The following is a 23,376-nucleotide window of genomic DNA, read 5'->3' as shown; positions in this document are numbered from 1 at the left end:
CGGCTTGTATTGGGTTTTGATGCCCCAGATGGAATCTTGGACAAACCTCCGATCATCTTTCACAAAAAGGGAAAATCCCTTCAAGACGCAACAAAAGCCACGTAGGGAGTCCGTGCCGTTCTGTCTTCACCATCATTCTCATATTTAACAAAAATAGTGGCATGAACTGTAACTAATACCTTACCTAATGTATTATACTAGCTCCGAAAGAAAAGCACAACTTCGATCACCTGCGCACTCTAAACGCTTGATGAAAACCAACAGGGAAAGCCACGATTCAATGTCAAATTTTCGGCTTCCTATTAAGCTCTCAAACGTATCGAAAAAAAATTCGCGAATACTTCGCACTTAAAAACGAAAAACACTACCAGACTCTTATTCTTTCACCAATCCGAAGCATCCCAAAACGCATCAAAGATAGCCTGTGAAATTCCAAAACTTCGAGCGAGGAAAAATACTCTTTTGCAATGCTCCCCTCCCCTGGTTGGAAGAAACTCGCAGAAGTCATAATCACAAAGCACTTTGATTGGAAGAAATAAAACCGCATTTCGATTGGTTACTGGGTGTGAGGACATAACGGGAGTCACAATTACAACGCTACAAATGCAAACGGTGACACGGCGAGGAGAATTGCAACCTAGTTCCAAGGCCCTCTAAGGTAGCCACCTTTTGTCCCACTTTGTTTAAATATTATTTTTAGTTTCTTTGGGAATCGAGCGGCATGAGGCGTTCCCGAGTCAATGAGAGTTTCTAAGTTCTTTGTTTTGGCTAAGAGGAGTTTTGACATGACACCTGAATCACGATATAGAAGTCTAACGCTCGTGTATTGTTGTCATTTAATAATACTTTAGACTGACTTTCATGTGCGCAGTCATGGTCACAGTGATAACGTAGTGTAACGGATCAAGTTGAGAAAATTATGAGAGAGGAGGGAGGGGGGAGGGGGGTCATGGACTGTCTGGAGGCACATTTAGGAGAAGGTGGGAAATAGAGGAGAAAGAGACTTTACTCTGCTCGTTAGACTTGACTTGGCAACTGTTCATAGCCATTTCATATTCATTTCTTAAACCGCAGTTCACATATATGATTTTCATTTATTCACAGTCAATAGTTGCGGTTACACGGGGCACTTTTATCGTGGTAAATTGTCCTTTTACCTCGGGAAATTGTATTTAGAAGCCTGTCCGACGTTTCCCGAGGTAAATTTCTTCTGTTAAATATCCATGGATACGTCAAAAAGATCAGACGAAGCGCCCACGACATTTAGCGTGGTAAGTTGCAATGGTGTTTTGATGTCCGAGGTACAAGAGCCAATCACGATGCTCCGTTTGACAGCAACACGTTTCTTTGCAGCTTTCATTCGCGCCAAATGACAAACTCGTTTGCGCCGGAATGAATATCTGAGGCTTTGAGATTGTGGAGATGGCGGAATTTCGCGCAATGCTGTGAGTATTTTATGTCTTTCCATTGATTGACTGGCTATTTTAACAGCGGCTAAAACCAAAAGTATTTTTATTCTTGTTAGAAATTCGAATATGCATGGTGACTTGTACTATGGAGTTCTCTTTGTCCTCCGTGACAAATTCGTTGTTAGGAGGCTATTGAAGACATTCAGAAAGAATCGAAACTGCAGTCTTGCCCCAGAATCTATTCATTTGGCAGCAGTTTCACACACAGCTGATGGCTGTGTGAATAATATCAAATCCGCGAGTTATTTAACGGAGAATCTTCCCTTGACATGCAAACGCATTCCAAAGAGGCAGCGACCTTCTAATACACGAACTATTTTCCATGTCATACACTTAAAGGCGTGAATACGGGATTCGCGAAAGGAGAAGCCTTACACCTCCTAACACCAAATTCATAACGCTCAACGTTTATTAAAAAACGTACAGAGTTTCAAATATGCTTAAAGAATATAGAATACCAATCTCATCCGGCTTTGCCAAACCTCAAGAACATACAGATGGGGAAATGACACCTTAAAACTAACCCCTAATATCACATCGTAAACGGAAGTCATTAAAGGATATCCTAATAACAGCTAAGCTTTCAGGTTAGAAGATTTAAAAGCGCAAGCGAATGGCAGAAGTCGCTCAAGCAATCAACACCGTTTAACGATCGACTACCTTTTGCTTTCCGGCTTACCTGGTGTGTCGCCGTGCGCATTGTAGAGTTATTCATTGGTCAAGTGATTCCGTTCATGGCTCAAATTCAACTGTCCTTCATTCAATGATCAAGATAGTAGATTTACCATACAACACTCGCGATAAGTTAATTTCCTTTTAATCAGGAAAGTAGATTTACAACACAATTGAGTATATAATAGTAACGCTGTGTAACGCAACAATAAGCCTTTTGTCGGCCATACTCGATCTCAAACACCCGCACTTAAAATGCGAGAAACACATGTACCGTTGGAGAGCGTTTGAGAGCGTTTAGTCAGAGCTGTTATCTTATCTATCCAAATCTTTGAAAGGCTCCAAACTACGACGTACATCAAATTTGACCTTCTTGAAATCCGGTCTCAAATTACATACAAAAAAACAGTGATCGCGTTTGTCCTTGAGAACCATAGAATACCCGACAAATACGAACAAAAAATACTTTTACACATTCAGAATAAATCTAATTACATTTACCTATGGTGAAAGGAAAAAGGAACGGCCTAACTTTTACGGAATGTTCAGTCAAAATCTGCCGAATTCTGTTGCTTTCACCGCCATATTGAAAATGAAGCTACCACAATGCAACGCAATCGGAGTGCACACACCGCCTGCAGCGATACCAGACACAAGAATCTAACGAACATCAACCTGGACCGTCCGGCCTAGCAATCTATCCTGGTTATCAGCAATGTCAGCAGTTTCACCCTAATGTATTTACTAGTCACGATGAAAGTCCTTTTCACAGTGAGAGCCCGTCGGGTTCCTCAGGTTCTGGCTCAGCGAATGTAAACAAACGAAGTCAAGATCCTTTCACACCACATATGCTTGACATTTGTTTTACGTTGGGAAATCGCCATTCGCGTGTAACCGCTGGAACCACGGTATAAGAAAACCCGAATGTGATGTACCGTGGGAAAATTTACCACGGGAAATGCCATTTACCGTGCTGCGTGTAACCGCACCTATTGATTCATCACTTCGCGGGTTTATTAGGAACCAACGTAATGACCAGCTCCCCGTAGGCCTGTTCACAGGCCAAGGGGCCTGCAGTTCACAGTAAAGGCTAGTGCTCCCTTGAGGGGTGGCTCAGAGAGCTAATTCAAGGAGCAACATAAATAACAAATTAAGGAGTAAACCGCATAGGTGAAATTATACGTCATCTCATTCGTAATGTAACCTGTAACTATAATAATACTATAACTTGAGTCCATTCCATAAGAGTAACTTTAATATTTTTTAAATAATTTAAATAAATATGTCTTGTTAGACGTTTTGTTGTGTAGTATCGCTGAGTATTTTTATGAGTTGTGCCGTATTTTGACGAGCCCGTAGGACGAGTCAAAATACAAATAACGAGAAATCCTTTATTAGCCTACTTGTGTGGTCAAGATGGCTAGATAATTTCCTAGTTCATTTTTTTTCGTGTTTATCTACCCCGACTTCGTTTAGGTCCTGGTGTTGTAGAAAAGTAGCCTTAACTGCAAAAGGAAAACGTTTGCCAAAACGCTTAGTCAGGCCGCAAAACACATGACATTGTTCGTTATGCTTTGTTGTATAAACGTCTACAACGCTTTCTTATGGGGTTCTTCAAAACGAACACCTATCTACATGATGTATTTGGGCGCCCGGCAGAGCATTCAGGCGAAGGTATTTGTTTTTTAGTTTAACCAAGCTTTTTCTGCAAAACTACCACTGAGGGAATTGCAATCGTTTCGGTAACGACACAGTTCGCTAACGGTTTAGGCGGGTTCACTACTTCTGTAATATTCATCTTACAAACAAATTCAAGTCATCCCACTCTTGTTCAACATTTGAAAAGGATTTCTTTTTCCATGGGAAACTATAATTGTTAGTTGATCTATTGTTGTTTCTGTCCTTATAATCATCATCTCAACCTGTATTTATCTAAAATTCATAAGAATCGTTATCAGAAATTTTAAAAAAGTAGAAAAGTTACGCATATTAGTCTCTAAATTTGTCTTCTCTAAACCCTTTAACTTTTCGAGCTTTGAGCCATTTGTATTATAAGTTCCGTATAAAGGGGCGTAGCGTGAGGTTTTGAAGGTGTTCACAGCGTGGAAATTGGGAGCGCCGAAGGCGCCCCAAACCAGGGGGGTCTGGGGGCATGCTCCCCCAGAAAATTTTGAAATTTAGGGTCTCGAAAATGCCATTTCCAACTATTTCCGCGGATCTCTAATTGTTTCTTGGGGTTTTCAGGCTTTACACAGTCAATGACTTCAGTTGTATTTGCATATATATATTCCTGATCTGAGTTGAGTGCAATTATTTCTGGAGCCACACAGCATTTAGGGGTAACTTGTCCTTAAAAAATAACCCTGGACAGGGGATTGGGGAAAGGCGAGGACCGCAGAGGGTAGAATTTTTTTTTTCGTTTTCACCACCATTACTTTACGACAACAATAACTTTATTAGCCCTTATATTTAGTAAAGAATACATTTACATCAAATAACAATTAAAGCTAAAAGGGTTTTGGCTTCCTAAAGTAACTAGAGAGTTAACAAGTCTAGGAAGCCAAGTAACGTTTCTTGTCGTTTATGGACTAATGAAAAGGTACTGGAAAAACAAACACACACCATTATAATTCGAAATTTAAAAATCGATCCTATTTTTATGGTAACTGTAACAAATGCTAGAAGGGAATTTTTTTTTTTCCAAGGGCGTACGTGCGCATATGGACGCTACGCCCTTGGTATACAGTATGCTTTGTAACACTGGAAGATTTGTGGCTGGGCCATAAATTTGCTTTAGCTATGATACAATCAACAAATTAGGAAACCAGTGCAAAATGTACAAAAGAGTACAAAATGCACCTTATTGCCGTCAATTTTCCTGACCGTCGTCCCTCCTCCAACTCCACATCCAAAATCTCACATTTGACAGAGAACAGAGACTGGTTTGGAGTCCAAACAGAGGGTAACCAGTTGATTATCATCGTGTCTATGATTTAGTTTTTTTTTACGATTTATGGTCGCAAAAATAAAGGTTCTTAATATTGTTGTTTCCGACCTTAGAATCATCATCTCAACCTTTTGTTATCCCAAAGTTAACAGCATCGTTTCCTTAAATCAACAGAAATTAAACCCTTTAACTGGGCTATCTGAGTTGGTAGTTAGTTCCGTATACAGTATGCTTTGTAACACTAGTCCAAAAGATTTGCAGCTAAGCCATACATCAGCTCTTTTATGTTTTCAGATCGATTCCCATGAATTACTATTTTAAGTAATCTTTATGTGCACTCTATGTGACTAATTATACTTTATGTGCACTCTATGTGACAGATAGAGGTTATTTTCAAGATTCGCTCTTAAGTCTTTTTCAAGCTTTAATCATTAGAAGATGTAGAATGGAATGTTATGTAATTCAAATATCTTTTTGTAGGGAATTTCAAACGAGTTTTTTCAAGCCCATCATCAATCTCCTCACATTTTTGTTATCAATTTCTTTTTGATGTTCTCTTTGGAAAAACGATCATTAGACATAGATTAGGAATACATGCAGGTATCTTGGAAACAAGACGCTTAGACCAAGTGTACTGTCATAGCAATTTATTTATGTAAGTTCGTTTATTTTCTGTTTTATAGCTACCACCTTCGAACCTACATTTTTGGCCAGCTTTTTCATATTCATTTATATGGTATTTCTCTTTCTTAGATACATCAAAACTATGTAGACAGAGATGTCATCTATTGGTTCTTTAGTAATTTAAAAATGGTTTTAAGAGTAGACGGTATCAATATAGCTATACAATTTCAAGATGTAGATTTTTTGAATCGTGTAGTTTCACTATATAACATAAGACAATTTTTAGATTGTTTTCATGATATGTAAGGAGAGTTATACCCATATGAATGGTTAGCCATTATGTGGTCAAGCAATGACCATGAAATTAATTTTTATACAATTTATTTTTAGACTGAATTTCCATTGGAGGACATTGTGGATTTTTTGGAAACATTTAAATCATTATTATGGTGGCATGATATCCAAGATGAAATCTGTGTCCTTTTTAATCAGTTTAGGTTTTTTATGATTGTCACCCATATTTATAATATTATACCCTGAATAAGTTTTGGTTTCGTCGAGTATGATGAAGATGTAGCGCCACCTATATTATTATATATTATATATATATATATAATATATTATACTATATATATTATAATTCATTATGATTATATATGGTTAACCACCAATTACCACAGAGATACTCATAAGGTCATACATATTTTTTCTTGATTGTATTCCTCAATTATCCTTTTTGTAACGCTAGATTTTTTTCAACTTTTTCAGATTGAGTATCCCTTTATGGATTACTACAAATTTTTATTTACGCTATGGGTCTTTTTATATCATCAAGATCCCGAGGATGAAATTCTGGTCCTTTTAAACCATTTTGATTTTTTTATGAATGTCAATTACGTTTATAATGTCATGAACATTAATTGTTTCAATTTTATCCCCTATCAAGAGGTACCACCACATCTAGAGAATTGTACATGGTTAGATACCATTCCCAACAGAAACAGTCATAACATTTTTCATTTTTATTGTACTCCATTTGTATAAAAATAAACTTTACCTTGGTTTTTACATGTTTGTTGTCTTATCTATGATCTAACTCGTGAAATGCAGAAAAAAAAGCCGTCTGCCATTTCTTTATCCCAGTTAGTATAGTAAATACATCGTTCGTTTCCATAGGGGTGGTAAATGTGTCGCAAGGCATCGCGGAATATAATGTCATGATGTCTCTCCCGTAATTTCAACTCCTGAATTTCTTTCTGATACCTTTCCACATCTTGTGCATGTTTCAAGTAATATATCAAACACGAGGAAGAGTGTTTCATCCGATATCCAAACACCGAGAAGTGGTTGAGAAAACGAGGCGCAGCCGAGTTTTTTTTAACCAACTTCAAGGTGTTTGGATATCGGATGAAACACCCTTTAGAATGTTTGATATAGCTTCTCAAACCATTAACAATTCTTGGAGAAAATCAAAGCGAAAGTTCACCAGATTTTATGATAATTAAGATCACATATCCAAACCTCATTCAGTTTGAGAATGCTTGCTAACGAATCTTGCGCTTAAGGCGACGCACTTTTTTACCATGCGAAGATCCTCCCATCTTCTATAAACACTTTTAACACACGAAACAGGTTTCTTATGCGACGGCGTCGTGTTTTCTTGCCCCTTTTAGACATGTGCATCCAAGACGGTACTTAGATTTGTGACCATAGAAATTCTCTCTCCTGTTTTTACCTTGAATTGAGATTCAAGGTAAAAACATACCAACGTGATGAATGTTTGACGGTTGTCATGGCTTGAATCTCACCCACCAATTGAGGCACACTTTTCTCACAATTTTTCCAACTGTCGTAGGCTTTCATGACATCCTCAAACTCATGCCCCCATTCTTGGATCCTCTTTCCCAAACGGCCGAAATCAAACCAGTGTGTAAATATATTCATTTACCCATGAGCTTCCACGGGTGACGCAAAATGTTGCATTTTATCTAAAATGGTTTCGTGAATCACTTCTTCACAAAACCACTTGTAATCTTCGCGACCTGTAGGATCCCCATGGTGGCGTTTAGGAATGTCATCTTGACGTTTAAAGACTTCGCGTGAAACATTTAAAAACATCCAGATATCGTGGTAATCTTGGACACACAAGACCATGCGATGTCTTACCTCTTCAAATGGGCTTTCTTCCCATCCCAAAATCTGATGTAACAAGACACGAGCGCGACCTGTCTTTTTACTCTCATCTATATCGAATTTGTACTCACGGTGTGGACAGGCTTAACTGCGATAGGTCAATTCTTTAGTAGTATTGGGAGCTCCATCACAAGCCATGAGTTCAAACAACTAAGAGTATATATATATTGAAACACGCTTTATTATTTATCGTTCCGGTGTATCTCTACATTCTTCACAATCGCAGGGTTCGCGATTCATTTCTCTTTCTTCCAAAAGTCTGAGGAAATCCATCAATGCATCCATGACACGATTTCTCTTTTCTACATACTCTGGATCGTCTTCGTCAGGAGGTAGTGTGTAATCTTCTTTTAACATACGTCTCAGATCATCGTCGTCTGCTTCATTCTCTATGGTGTCTAAAGTGTCATCGATATGCCAAAGAAGACCCCGGGTTGGAACGTATTGACCTTGTGCTTTACTTTTATACAGACGTGATGTGAGTTAGGAGATACCCATTCGTTCTTCATTAACTGAAGCTGACGTAATGCACAATTACAATGGGGACATTGTAGGGTAGGATAGGGTGTGAAATACCAACAATGAATACATTGATACCAAAAGACCGTAGGTGTAGAGGTGTACCATCCTTGACTGGTCAAATACGTCTTGTGAATTTAGGCACCTGTGAGAAAATTGTCTATCCCCGACGACACACTCTACGTGAATGATAAAAGTAAAAAGCCTTTATACGATCCCAAGTGGCCCATGGGGCCGGTGCTTAACACTTCCAAACGTGTAGGTCGTATTCTGTTTTTTTCACCGTGTTTTCTGGACGTTGTGTGAAAATATACTTTTGCACACTAGCTATCGTAAACTGAGCCTTTTGTTGGTTTTCTTTATGTTGCGAACCGATATTTTCTTTGTCACTGAACTTTTCTACCTCATCAGGGTAATAAAACACGCTCTCGTTGTGGTTTGAGTCCACGCCGAAATTAATATTTACAGTAAAAAGTGAAAAGTTTACACGATAAGTAAATGAAAAGTTGCAACGGCGCAATTGATGTAATATCATCACGCAAAGGATCGGATACCGCCCGCTGTGAGCGGGCCGAATGGGAAGAATACTGCCCGCTCTCGGAACCAATCAGATTGTAGGATTTGTAGAATACCGCCCGCTCACAAACTGAGAAAAAAATAATTTCTCAATATAAATCCTTAGTATGTTAATTGTCTTTGATTTGAGCTCATTACCCTCATCAAAATATGAAGGGAGGAATATTTAAACACAGACCAAGCTTCTCCATTTTATCTGCGATATTAAAGCCCTTGTCTGCCATGATAGCATCCTCTTTTAGCAATTCCACAGTGAGTAGTATCGCTTTAAGAGTATCCAGGGAATCCAGACCTTAAAATAATCTGCTTGTCTGAAATAGACCGGCCTCATAGAACTTTGTAATACCTTCGGACGCAGTATCTGTGCGTCTACTTCTAATAACCTTTCTTTCTCCACCTTGCCTCTGGCTAAATTATCTTGTATCTTTTCTCTCTTATTCGTATCTTTTGTCCAAGCAAAGATAGAAGGAACTGCTCCTTTTTTCCGTCGGCGTTTTTTAGTAGCTGGATCGACCAAATCTTCACATCGGAAGTGGGCACTACAAATCTTTGCGTGTACCAAGCTGCATTGAAATAGCCTGGATCTCTTCTCATTTTCATTCCGATGAGACAGTTAAGACTTGTCAACATAAAATCCTATGTTGTCTATCAAAGGTATGCACAGTAACAGTGAGGTATCGAGGCATTGCGTTTGACAATGAACCACGTGCGAGGCGAATTGTTGTTTCGTTGTAGTACACATTTCTAATCACGTGACATCTTTTACATTCAATGAAGGGAGAGTGCATTGTGGAACGATCTCAATTACACATTGTGATATTGTCAGCGTTTTCTCCTACTATCAAGATTTCTGGAAAGATTTTTGAAATCCCTGTCGGTTTTATTTACGATCATCAGTTATTGTGAATGGCGTCCAAGAACGCAACAAAGGTAAGATCCTATTTAATCGGCAGATGTTCACTTGAATGCATTCAGCTCATGGACTTCAAAGAAAAGAACTTCAGTATAGTTTTGCACGAATGTTACTGAGTAAGCAATGTACGATCAGTTCATAACAGTTAGTTAAAAGAGAATTATGAAAGCCTGAGGTTGGCCAACCCTCACTATAAACATTCAGAGCGGAAAGCTTGTTTAATACAAATGAGGTCGAAGACAACCTGTATTTAGTGATTCCCATCGCGATTTGCGCGACTTAATGTTAGTACATTTAAACCTGTATTAGTTGGCCACCTAATGCAGGTTGACCGCTTTGCACAGGTTTCACAGAGGAGGAGTAATATATAAAAATGCGATGAAAATGCCATTTTATGCCATAGTTGACCACTTAATGTATAAACACTCTCTCAAAAATACTTCCAAAATTGATTTTGGGAGAGAAACATGGATCAAATTTTAATGGAAAGATTATTTCTAGTTTTATTTGAGTGGTTCTAAAATAAGGTGACCAATCAATAGAGGTGAAAAGTGATTAAGGGGAAACAAACTCAGGACTTTGACAACTGACCACTTAATACAGGCTGACCACTTTATACAGGTTCAGCTAGTAATAGCCAAAGTGAGCGAGGACAATGCCTGGTGTTGTTGGGTAAATAAAAGTTTTATTCTGCAATGTATGGTCAGTGGGGGATGCCCAGTACTTATAATGATGAGGGCATGTAAAACTTTTTGACATGGTCTATTAATAATTTGGTCAACTGTTTTCAGCACTTGCCTTAGAAGCATTTGTATGCATTTGAGATATGTGTCTATTGTCTAGATTCATACCACCAGAAAATGATGTTAAAAGTATAACCCTAGAGGAGTTTTCAATTAAGACTTTGAATTATCACACTATAATTTTGGAAAAAAATTCTTTCTAACTGGAACTTTTTCGCATTTAGCTTTGATCCAAAGTGATAGTAGAGAAAACAACTTTCATAGCAGTATCTTGGAATTTGGAGACCAGATTTTAAACCTTTTGCAGAAGTAATGAAGTCCTGATGACCTAGAAAAATAATTTTGGAAAATAAGTTTAACTTGTTTTCTCTTCTGTCTGTGTTCTATAAAGTGAAACAATTTCAAAACCTGTGAGGGTTCCTTGTCTCTTTTATCACTTCGAACTGAACTGGCAGAATGACTGAGTATTTTTCAGCTAAATTAAACATTTCTACATCATCGCAAGAAGAGAATTCATGCAGATTTGTTAATAAGTAAACTGGCAGCCAGCAATTCAGCTAAACTTGGACTGGCTTTAACAAAAGACCTGGACTTATATTGTGCATCATGATAGCTTTGCTTTTGCTAAGATTTGTACTGAAACACCTTGGCTTCAGCGTGAAAAACTGATACACTGTATCAAGGTCTGTGTTTAATGTGTGGCTTATATCAATATAGTTGACTTGCTTCTTGGTGTACAAGTGGTTGGGTGGTGTAATTGTGGCAAAGCTGTGCTAATATTTCTCAAGCAAACTGGTTTTATGCTTGAGTAAAGTGGGTCTGGTGTAGATTTACTGCACATGCACAATGAAGGATGACAGGCTCTTATGGTTGCTGTAATTAATGGAACACAAACTTGAGATATCAAATACTGAAATTGTAACTGTATTGTAGATACATAACATGTGTAGTATCGTCAATGTTCATGATAAACTTGGAAGTGGGCCATTGTATTACTTAAGCAAATATTAGGAGACATCATAACAGGGATGTTGTGTTCCCAGAGAAAGAAACAGAACTAAGAGTTTGCCTAGATTAAGGTCCTTGGCACATGGGAAATGCTTTAGATGAAAGGGAAAGTGTTCTTCCCAAGACTTCCACACTGTGAAGTTCTTCCCAATAAATACCATTGTTCTCATTTTCTAATGTTGTTTTCATTATAAAAAAGTCTCCATGTTGTTTGCAAATACATCAAATTAATTCAATGGTAGATGAGGTTTACTGAAAGTGGACAGCAGTTATTTTTCTGGAGAGAAGAAGGATATATATATCAGTCATTTGAATAAATAAAATGTGACTCTTGCCTTACAGTAGTGGGAGCTGTGTTGTAGTAGTTTCACTTTGTAAAGGTCTGTAGTAGTAAAATCAGATTTGTAATAATTGGTCAGTGTCATAATATTTTTCATTTAAAAGTGCTTACCTTTTCGCCATGTTGCATCTCTGTTGACATCTTGTTCCTTACACTGATTGGTAATTATAGATAATATGAATTCCCTGCATTTCTTCTCCTCATCTTGGCCTTTCATATGTTAGAAGCCAGCAGTCTTGAACAATTCTCTAAAAAGGACATTTTGGATGGTCACTAGAGGGAAAAAACCTTCACACAGAAGTGTGTTAACATTTCCATTCACTTTTTGGGACTTTTCAGACTTAAAGATCCATTTAAAAATTATTATATAAAGTTTTATTATGCAGTTTTCCAGTTATTTTATTTGTATATTTCTACAGTTTGTCTCATATGTCAGCACACCTAGAGGGTAGTTCACAAGTGATAAAACAGCTGTAATGCATCACCTGCCTATGTTTGTAGTTGATAGTCACATTTGTTTTAAATCAACAGTTACGATCCTTGGTTTTCAAGTGACATCATAAAAACTCCAAAATAACAAGGGCTATTTCAGTTTTAGCTCTGTTAGACAAAACCTCCTAAACATTAACCTTTTGGAAAGGCTTTAGTGTTGTGGTTTCTCCATTTTGAAAACAGGTGTGAGATTGTGACAGATACTTGAAAAAAATGTTTCAAAGTTTGTTTGGAAGCTTTTGAAATGGGCCATGATTTCCCTCTAAAGTCCACAGTCATTTGTAGGACCTGTGAAATATATCATATAATATGATATAATACATCATTAAGAGCTACTGCTCTGGTAATCACAAAAGCACCATTATTTAAACCTAGATTGCCTTCTTTTGTTTCCCCCTGATTGTTGAATCAAATAAGCAAGAGATGAATAAGATGGAAAGGAGACTTTGTTTCTTCACAAGAAAGCAACCAGATTCTTAGGAAAGATTCAAAATGCAGACATCTGTTACTAAATCTTTGGAGTGTGAAGACAATTAAAAAAAATAGAGTTCTCTTTGAAATCTTGTGCTATTGTTAGTGTCACAACATCATATTTGCTTTTCAATAGTGGATCATATCTCTCCTCCAAATAACTATGGCCAACTCTCTGAGACTCTTGAGGTAGGGGGCTTTTTGGAAATTGCATCTACACAGTCAAAGGGGTGAATGTTGTCTTCCTGTCCCTGCAGCTCCAAATAGCGAACTGTAGTCCAATATACCAATACAGACCATCTTTTTTATGACCAGTTATTATCTTATCCACCTCTAGAAATCTAGTACTCTCACAAACCCAGGCTTTGCAGCATACTGAAACTCCGCACTGTTCTACAATGTGGGCTTTTAAGATAATGCAGTAATGATGTATAATTATCTGAACATGAGGATGGCAATGGCTTGCAACCACAATTAATGAGGTTGTCAATTGGGTGGCAGAACTCTTTAAACAACTTATTCACAACTAAGTTTCCCCTTTGCTAGTGGGTGTTGTTTTCTTCATGATAAGGCTGCTTGAATTCATTATTGGTGGTTATGGATCCATATGTGCATGGATCAAGATTCTGTTACACTAAAGTATGTATGGTATTGTCATCTTGTATTTGAGCATCTCCATTGTGCCACATCAAAGGCTTGACATTTTGCTTGGTTTACTTGCAGTAGTTTTAAACTTGACCTAACATAACTCTTGACTTTGTAGTAGTTGTGGTAATAGGATTGAGTGGAGTACAATTGAGGTGGTAATTGGGTGAGCGATTTCTAATTTGCTGAGTGCACTGTGTGGGGCTAATTTGAAATCACGAACATGATCACTCCAGAATTGTATGACACAGAGTCAGATTACCAATGAATTGAGTCAATAACAAAATGCCAGAAACTCGGGAGTGAAAAATTTAGCATAAGCATATACTTTCATCACTGAGGCTAAAAAATAGTCCTTGAGCCACTATATTTTGTCCTTGTTTGTTTTCAATGTGAACCTTTCAACCAGCTCACTTAAGAATTTCTCTCCATTTTGTTTGGCTAGCATTGGCTAGGTAGTTGAATTTTGTCACCTGATTGTTTAAGGTACTGGTACTTAATTTGTATTGGCTGCTTACTGTCTGATTTGGCCTGTTTAAGTGTCTGTAATTGGACAGATAGAATTAAAAAGATTTAAATAGCCAAATATGTCACAAATATGGAATGCTGAGAACCAATCATTTGTGAGCATTTTGTTATTGACACAATAAGGTTAATAATTACTCAAGAGATTATCAAATTCTGTTTTATTTATTTTAGCTTAGGAAACAATAAAAAATCAATTGGAAGATAACTTTTTTTTATTATAGTGGCATGTGGTATAATTGTTGCCCATTGGAAATGCATGCATCTCTTTTTTTTAGCTAAGAGAATTATAGTTATATGTTAATTTTTATTTTTTAATTGCATAGACACCAAGCACTGCGACCAGAAGAATGCAGTCTTCTACAGGAAATGTTTGGCCACCCAACAATTGTACGCCACTGTGCCCCAGGTCAGCAGGATGCTCATACTCTGGCAAGCATCATGAGTTGATCTTATCACTTTTCAAATGTTCAAATCAGGGCAATGACATTGAAAAATCTGACTTCAAAAACATTCTAGATAAGTTTATTAAAACAAGGTGGATTCGTGATGGTTGCATCCCCGATAAAAATGATCAACTCCAATTTCCATTAATACACTGGGCGTGCATTTTTGGACAATACAAACACCTGGAGTATCTCGTTCGTGAAAAAGGCTTTGAGCTCAAGGTAAACGTCGGAAGGAACAAGGAGGGGCCACTGTTTTCTATGGTTCAGCATCTAAGTAGTGGTATGCATCCCAAGAGCTCCAGAGAAAAGCTCGGAAATATGTTTGGAAATGTTATAGATATCTTCATGAAGTACAGCCCAGAAAGCTTGTTTGAGAGAGAATCAAGTAACGACAATACCATATTGCATTTCTGTGCCAAACGGTGTTGTGAAGATTCGCTTTCTAGAAAATATTTGGAAGTTCTCTTGGTAAAGATCAAGGAGAGTGAGAAGTTTCCACCTGAGAAAGAAGAAGAAATATTATTAGCGGTAAACAAGGAAGGCGATACTTTCCTTCATCTTATGGTATCGGATGAAATGTCCACTGACACACTGACATACTTTTTTGCAAATTTCAGCGAATTTGGTGAGAAGATTTCTAAAGTCAGAAACAGTCTTGGTGAGACACCTCGGCAGATTGCTGTACAGAAAAGGTCTATAAAAATGCTCAAGGCTCTTGGAGCACCGGATGTGGTCATAAACACTTTAAAAAAGGCTGTCTCCAGTAAACCAAAGAACTCTCTTGCCGCAGCTAAGGCTTCCCAACAAAACAATAAGGAAACTCCAATAACGGTGCCTAAACCCTCCTCGAGTTTGAATGCCACATCTAGCGACAAGGAGAATCGAAACTCTAAAGCAGCTCCCAATCATTTGGGTTCAGTTGTTAAAGGTGCATTAGGTGTGTCATGTGCAGAACAACCTGAAGTGTCAATCATCAGTGATAGAGAGTTACACGCAGCAGATTTCAAAATGAGTTCATGTGAACCTCTGCCATCTTCTGTGGAGAACGATTGTAGTGTGCCAACCAAAAGACCACTCGAGCCATTTCCTCAGCTTTATCATGTTTCAAATGAAAAGAATATAACACCAGAAATGCCTTCTGTTGTTCCTAAGTACATCGTGTCACCCCCTGCCGATTCGATGGATCTGGTTAATGCTGTCACTGTTGATGATTTGTCTCGTGCATCTGGTGCACTGGAAGCTGATCCCACTCGTGGCGAGCGCAACTCTTTTGTCAGTCTTTCAAATAGCATTAATAATGTCACTCAAAAGAGGAAAGCTCCAGGATCCAGCAGGGCTAAGGGTCCTAGAAAGAAGAGAGTGTGTACTGATTTGTCGTCAGATTCAGACAGCGATTACAAAGAGGATGCAGACTGGGTAGCCCCTGACGATGACTCAGATGATAACCTTGAATCTGCTGGGCAAGAAGACGAAGAAGAGGATGAGGAAGATATGGTGGTTGAAATCAATAAAGATGATGACCTTAAACAAGGAGAAAAGGAAGGAAAAAACCTAGTGGAAACTGATGTAGATTTGGAGGAAGCAGGTAAGTGATATCGATATGTTCGTTCCTCTTTCTTCGTCTTTGTTCTTTGTTTCTTTGTTTTTTTTTTTACTTTCGCCGTGTTTTTTCACGTTGTGTACGTGAAGCACAAGAAAGGAGTAGTACGGCGACGCGAGGTGAACATTGATATTCCTATTAAGAGTCGCGTCGATACCTTGTTTTGTTGTTGTTGTTTACTTCAAAATTGTATTCTCCTTTCGTTTTCCTTCCGCCCTGGATTCTACTGTTGCACCCCAAATGTTATGATATACAGGGCTTCTGATACTTTGTTTAGGGAAAGATACCAATTCCTTCGTGTAAAGCTACCGAATACAGGGCGAGGCCACTCGTTTTATCCCCTCAACCATCGCTTAAATGAAAACGAGCGTGAATTTGTGCGGTATTGCTCAATACATTTTTGACTGTAATTATGCTTACAATGAAAACAGGACCTACCAGACAAACAATGAGGAAAATTGCACTTCGAGTGATTTGTAAATTTACTGGAAAAGCAAAGAAGCAACGTTCTTACCACAAAGTCTTATTGTAAGCAAGTTTCTCGAAGCTGATTTGCGTAAAAAATCATTTGGGTTTTTTTATTGTTCTGTTATTGACTTAGCAGTAGATAAGATGCCAGTTTCTTGGAAGATAATAAAGTTCTTATTAGTCCGCCGAAGCGTGTTCCACCTATTCAGTTAATAAAACGGAGCACGTTTGGGTCAAGTCTTGAATATTGCTCCATATTTACATTTATTTTTGTTGATACAGGACTAAAGCATACGCCGTTTTGCGGGAAGAACTGTAATGTACAACACGATAGGCTCCTTTTGGGTCTCTTGAAATCCTCCAATTACCGTTCCGTCGACTCCTTCATAAAACAAGTCAAAGAGTACGTTAATCAACTGGGAAAGTTTTCAGACGTTCGCGCCAATGCTGACCTACCCGACCCGGTTGATTCCTTCAAGTACCCCTTGGTGCACTGGGTCTGTGTATTGGGCAAATTCAAAGTGTTAGAGAAACTAGCCGCCATGAAAGAATTTGATTTGGGTGTTAAATCTGCACGCACCGGAGAAACAGGATTGCATCGAATGCTTTTCTCTCTTCATCAAGCCTTAATTCGAAAGAAAAGCCCTAGCAAGGCAATACTAAAAGTGTTTTCCAAGACGTTGAGAATATTAACCGACAGTCTGCCTAGTATAATAACTGTTTGTAACAAAGAGGGAGACTCGCCGTTTCACTGCTTGGCAAAGGTGATACTCGATAGTACGGGAGACCTGGAGAGAATGAACACCTTCGAAGGTTATTTTGAACATTTAGTGAAAGAGTTAAACCGTTTGAGGAGATCTGACAAGCTGACGTCAGAGGATGTGCGAGACCTTCTTTTGAAAACTAACGGTAGTCGAGAAAACTTCTTGCATATTTTAGCTTGTCGACACGGAGTTGGTCATCGTGTTATAAAGAATCTACTGCGGAACATCGAACCAGACATTATGGCCACCCTCCAGGCGACAGTAAATGCAGATGGCAAAACTCCTTCGGATCTCGCCGAGGATCTTTGCTCCTACGAAATGGCGGAAATTCTTCGCCCACGCAACCAGGAGACTTCCGCCAAAGAGGCCTGCGATAACCCTGTAGAGGAGTCACCACCGACTCCTGAGAGAAAAGCCCCACCAGAATTATCAGCCATGAACTCGCCACCAGCCACCCTTTTCCATCCTATGGAGAGCTCTTTGAGCACTGGTGTTCAAGTTCTAGTCAAGGAGGAGCCCCCAGAAGACGGTTTTTCGGCGGAACCTTCAAGAGAAAGCCCCGATGAAGTTAACGACTCTTCTGGTTTTTCTGAAGTGCTGGCTGATGTCCCATCTCTCACTGCTACCAAATTTGTACCTGGAAAATTAAAGAGTATGATCCCTACTTTGTCTCCGCCTGCGATACAAGATGTGGATACTAGGGCTTCCTCGTCAGTCAATGGTAGAACGGAAAACAATATAACATTGGCTTCCGACCCCGACGCAAACAATGTGTCCAAGAACAGGAACATGGATTCTTCTATTTTGTCTGTAATCATGAGGATGCCGGGCCTCGTGAAGTCTTTGCGCGACTCTGTGCAAACGAAGTTGACCCAGTCACAAAGAGAATTAGCTGATAATAAAAACGCGTTGGCTCAAGTGCAGCGGCGAAAAAGCGATTTAGAGGAACGTAAACGAAAGTTGTTGGAAGAACTCCAGAAGAACTGGAGAGAAGTCACTGCTGCTGCTCAAGAGGAAGGCGCTTTGCATGCCGGAATTGCTGCGAGGAAAAAAGAAATCGAGGCATTCAAAGTCGAATTGAAGAAGTACGACTCTAATAGACAGTGATGTAAATAAGTGTAATGATAATCTGTTTCTTTTTTACACGAGGAAGCTTTTATCCCGGGTAGGGAAGAAAAGTTTCTGAGGTCTCTAAGATGTATGAGCGGGGAAATTGGGATTGGGATTAACTGGAGTTTTAAGATTTTAACCTCGGTATTTGTCCGCTCGACGAATAGCAATTTTCCTCCGTTGTGGCTGTGCACCAATTGCTAGTCAAGTGATGTAGGAAAGACTCATACCATAGAACATCAAAAGAGTCACTTGAAATGTAAAATCAAACAGATCAGGTTCGGATGATTTTGGTAATTTTTGGCTACTTTTAAGATTGTGATATTTGGACTTAAGATTGAAAAAACAACGTTTTTATGGGCACGTAACAAAAAAGAAAATTTTTAAGAATTGTAAAGGACACTTTAAAGAAGATAAACTTAACATGGAGATAATTGGGTCTTGAGTCTTCGTGCATTCCCATTAAGGAAAGTCACTATAAACTATAAAGTTTCACTGTCCCTTCATGACGGAGCGTCCCCATCTAGTCGTTATACAGAAGTCCGTCTTCCAAGGGAAGGGGGGTTTGACCTCGACATCTCGAACCACAGACCAGTCCGCCTTAAATTATACAGATTGCTCAAAGAAGTGACCCTGAGAGGAAAGCAACTAGATAGCCTCAAAATACTCCAGAGCTAAGCTGAGAATGGAGCAACGGCTCCTTCCAAAAAATCCTTCAATATAGTGAAAAACTCATGTTTACCTATTCTTAATTCGGCTCTGTTTTTTGAAGGGTTAAACTCAATTCCTCTTCTTTGTCCCAGCCTTTGAGATTTCTAGTGAAATCTGCGGACCCATCTATGGGGCCGTTTATGCTGGTAGGATCTAACAATTGCGCTGCCAGTATCGATTTTAAAGGCGGTAAGGATACCTCAAAAGAAACGCCTCATTATCTTTTGAATTCAAAACAGACTTTATGAGGATGCTTTTTGCTGCGGGGTCCTTTCTCTTTCTTCTGTTGTCAAGCAAATTGACTATCTGTTTTATTCCCGTGGGAAGTGTTATCAAAAGGCACTAAGAACCTTGCTTCGTTTATTTAAACAACGGCGAAGGAAAGGATTTAGTGACTAATGAACTAGCAGAGCTATCGTATCCCATGTCATTTATAACCGTTAAATTTGGTGGTAAGCTATCAATCTAAATGAGTGTTTGATCTGGAGGGTTTTTTTTCCAAGCTGAGTTGCTGGTGAAGGCGCTTGCTATGTCGTACTTAACTACTTGTTTCTGATCGATTCTGGCAGATAATGAAGAAGAGTTGTTTAATCCGAATTGTGTTACCGTCAATTTACTGGATAACCTGAGAAGAAGATGCGGTTGTCAAAAAGGAAGTAGGAGAACCAATTACATTTTTCTTTGAGTTAGGGTTCCTTGTTTTCAAGAAATGTAAAGCTAGTTAATCGTGTCGCATACAAACACAATGACTACCGCTTCACCTTGCAACTTACCAACAGAAATCTAAACATACGTTATCAGAGGAGCAATTGGAGAGTAATGATTTATTATCTGGAGACTCTTGATTAACAGAGATTTGCGTAAGCGGCAAAGACATGCAAATACTTATTCTTCGATAACGGAAAAACTAAGCAGATTTGCAGGAATTAACATTAACCATCAAAAAAAAAAAAAAAACAGCACAAACGGAGTCAGACTACACGTTTACATCGTAAATCCGGAACTCAGAAGTAGCTTTCGTATAAAGAATTTCTCGTCAACTTGTTTTTACTCTCAGCAAGAACGTAAAATTGACTAATTTTCAACGTTCGCAGGAATTTGGCTATTGTGTTCATTCTTGAAGTCTTTGCCGACTGCGGAAGCCTTTCCTTTGGTGTTTGTAACCAGTTGTGTAATTTTTTTACGTAGGCTAATCCCAAACTTGAAAGTTCAAACTGACTCTATGTTCTGATATTTTTGTTTGATGTCTTATGTTCATTCATTCAACTCTGTGAAGTCTTCTCCCTATCTTCATTATGATTTTCTTGAAAATGGTGTTACTGAGACGTCTAGTTTTTAATTAAACATTTGTCACCATCTGGAAAAAAATTTTATCGCATCGCTCAGACAGCTGTGACCTAAAATTGTCGATGAGACATGAGCGACGTTTTTGCACATAACCATGAGTTGAGTGAAATGTGATGGTCTTCACTCAAAAATTCCTCGTAGAAATTGTTCAGATTTATCTTAAACTTTTCATTTATGCGATCAAAGCGAGAATCGGTTTTACTCGATGTCGGTCAAAATCCCAAAAGATTGATCGTAAGACGTTACCGCCTTTACTTTCCTTACACACTTTACGAAGATAATTAGTCAACTCAGTTTATAAACTAAATGTAAGCTCGTTGACATAATTGTTTTATCAAGCAAGAATTCCAAAGAATGATTTTCGTGTTTTGAAACAAATAGACCGAGTTGCTAGGCGACCGAGTGGCTTACACATATCTGATTGTTCTTTTCACAAGACCGCCCGTTTTGTGAATCATTGGTTTGAAATTGTGGGATAAGACAAAGAGGATTCATAAAGGAGCAATCTGTAGGGTTGTGAAGAAAGATGCTTTCATTTAAAATTTATAAGTAACCATACAATAGTTCGTTCATAACAAATCCTCCCTTAAGAGAGGGTGGTATTCTTTATAAACTTCACAAACAGTTCATTCTTTCATCTTGACCCTTTGGCAGTAACGGTGGACTTGTCCGATGAAGATGGTGAAATAAAAAATCTAAACGAATTCCCAACTCAGTACGCTCACAGATTCCTGAAAGGAAGGGAAGTGTTTGTTCTCATCAAAGTTGAAAGTAAGTTGTGAGACTGACCCGTATAACCAAAAACCTAAAGAGATCGGAGTGACGTATTGGAGAGCAGGAAAATGGTATGAGCTTCCGCGGGATCTTGAACCACGAGGTTCAAGACCCTGGTGTGCTTGAGATCCTGGATGTTTGAGATACTAGGGGCTTTCAAATACCGGTTGATTGAAATACCGGGTTATAATTAAGGATAGGGTGGGGGTGAGGAGGGGGGGCACAATGACACAAGTCCACTGAAAAGGGAATGAACCATAGTCGAGATAACGTGGAGTTCATAAGTTTGGATATTTACGTAAAGGGAATTCCATTTATAATAAGATAAGCTGCTTATTTCAGGTAAAATTTATTCATACAAATAATAATCCTGTTTTGCTTACTTTTTGGTTGTTTTCTTTTATCTTTTGTTTTTTTTTTGTTTTGTTTCGTGTATATACTTTCTACAGAAGGCCAAGGTGATCAGCCTACGACGTACACAGCACTGTTGAATGATCTGGAAAGATCAAACCCTAAACTTCTTGGTGGGTAAACTGAGTTAACTGAACAAGTGCCCTGGTCGAAACTAAGGTCCCCACTTGTTTTGTTCTTGGGATCCTTCTCCCTTGGAGTATAATAGAACTGTGGGTTAAAGTCGTCAAAGGGAGGTGTTGGTGAGTCTTCAGAAAATCAGTACTGAGGAAGCCTGATCAGCGAAAAGATCATTAGATAGTTTTTCAGGTTTCCTTTATGATAGAATGAAAGAACGCAAACCAATCTCTGGTCTTGAGCTGGCTTTTTTCCGATGGCTTTGCTTCCTTTCGACGGAAGTAACCGGAGGACAGATATCCACGCAGACGGGTGTTATTGCTTGCAACCACTCGACGTAAAGTAGCCCATTTAATCGCATGAAGATTAATGGTTGAGTTATAATGTTAAATGGCTGCCCTCTCCACAGCTCGCTTAGAGACGTTATCGAAGTCCTGTACTGATTCCAAACCTAAATCTGGACAAAGGAAGGAGTCGCTCTGGAACAATGTTGCAAAAATACGAAAGCTTCGCGGTGGTATGCCAAGTGCAGGACGCAACCGATCAGAATCCAATACTAACTCTAGAGGGGAAAATAAAACTCTTGGCCCCACTCCTTCCCCACCTGGGAAATTGCGTCAAAGGAAAGTTTCCAAAACTTGAAGCATCACCAGTACTTCGTTTTGAAAGTACGAGTTTATGAAACAATAACTTGTTGTTAATCACGAAACATCTTTAAAAAATATTTGGTTCTATGAGGGTTATTTAAACTCACTGGAGTGTTAACCGAGTTATTTCATCAGATATTTGAAAGGATTGACCCGGGTCAACTTGGTTGGATCAAGGGAATTTTGATGGTTTCTGAAAGCAGTTTAAAACGTTTTTTCATGCTCATTACTAACATCTGTCAGTAGTCGTACGGCATTAGTTAAAACACGTTGCTCTAGCTTTTCAGAAGCTTTTAAGGTCTTATGAAAAAAAACGAAGAGCCAAATATCCTGGCACAGCTTTACGTTCAGAAACAGATAAAAAAACAGCCCAACAGTTCGCAATTAAAGAAATTTCAACATAGTTCTCTCTTTTTTTGCGAGGTTAAAACAGCTCTGCCATGCAAAAGGTCCTTTATCTAATCTTTATATGGAGGACCCTTTCTAGGTCAAGCACAAGATTGGAATCGTTTCCTATAACAATATTCTCGCTTTTGAAATCAGCGAGGTGGTGAAAAAAATTTGACAGAAAGGTTTGGTTATCTTTTCCAGGAGCATAAATGTTAGCCAAAGTTAACAATTGCTTATTTTCTTTCATATCACAGACACTAAAAGTTATGAAGGGTCAATGTAGAGTTTGAATTCGTTAATTACAGTTATTAAAGAAAAGAGTACATACCCTTGCTTTCTTGTAGCCAATCAAACATAATAGAGCAAAAGATGCAATATTACATCCCTGATGAGTTGGAGGTCTGGACGGAGAGTTGGAATATTAGGCACAGTACCCAACTTTGACCTTGCG

The 23,376-nt window shown here is 38.6% G+C and overlaps 2 protein-coding genes across 2 annotated transcripts; both read left to right on the top strand.

Moving 5' to 3' along the window:
• The first annotated feature begins 9,655 nt into the window (after positions 1–9,655).
• LOC131799555 (uncharacterized) lies at positions 9,656–18,952 on the top strand. The gene is made up of 3 exons (XM_059117273.2): positions 9,656–9,930; positions 14,464–16,171; positions 16,937–18,952. The coding sequence occupies exons 1-3, from the start codon at positions 9,907–9,909 to the stop codon at positions 18,523–18,525; spliced, it is 3,321 nt and encodes a 1,106-aa protein (XP_058973256.2). The 5' UTR covers positions 9,656–9,906; the 3' UTR covers positions 18,526–18,952.
• Positions 18,953–19,663: 711 nt separating this feature from the next.
• Positions 19,664–22,530, top strand: LOC131799589 (uncharacterized protein C22orf15). The gene is made up of 5 exons (XM_059117299.1): positions 19,664–19,691; positions 19,809–19,895; positions 21,241–21,357; positions 21,810–21,884; positions 22,298–22,530. The coding sequence occupies exons 1-5, from the start codon at positions 19,664–19,666 to the stop codon at positions 22,528–22,530; spliced, it is 540 nt and encodes a 179-aa protein (XP_058973282.1).
• Positions 22,531–23,376: the final 846 nt, after the last annotated feature.

The sequence above is a fragment of the Pocillopora verrucosa genome, chromosome 2 (genome assembly GCF_036669915.1).
Source record: "Pocillopora verrucosa isolate sample1 chromosome 2, ASM3666991v2, whole genome shotgun sequence".
NCBI lineage: Eukaryota > Metazoa > Cnidaria > Anthozoa > Scleractinia > Pocilloporidae > Pocillopora > Pocillopora verrucosa.
This window is presented reverse-complemented; position numbering and strand designations above follow the sequence as displayed.

Bases quoted from the DNA above. Each gene is read 5' to 3' on its own strand.
- LOC131799555 (XM_059117273.2), top strand. From the start codon at position 9,907: ATGGCGTCCAAGAACGCAACAAAG. The intron at 9,931-14,463 runs GTAAGATCCTAT...TTAATTGCATAG, and splicing joins CGTCCAAGAACGCAACAAAG to ACACCAAGCACTGCGACCAG. The intron at 16,172-16,936 runs GTAAGTGATATC...TTGTTGATACAG, and splicing joins TGTAGATTTGGAGGAAGCAG to GACTAAAGCATACGCCGTTT.
- LOC131799589 (XM_059117299.1), top strand. From the start codon at position 19,664: ATGTCATTTATAACCGTTAAATTTGGTG. The intron at 19,896-21,240 runs GTAGGAGAACCA...ACCCTTTGGCAG, and splicing joins ATGCGGTTGTCAAAAAGGAA to TAACGGTGGACTTGTCCGAT. The intron at 21,885-22,297 runs GTGGGTAAACTG...CCCTCTCCACAG, and splicing joins ATCAAACCCTAAACTTCTTG to CTCGCTTAGAGACGTTATCG.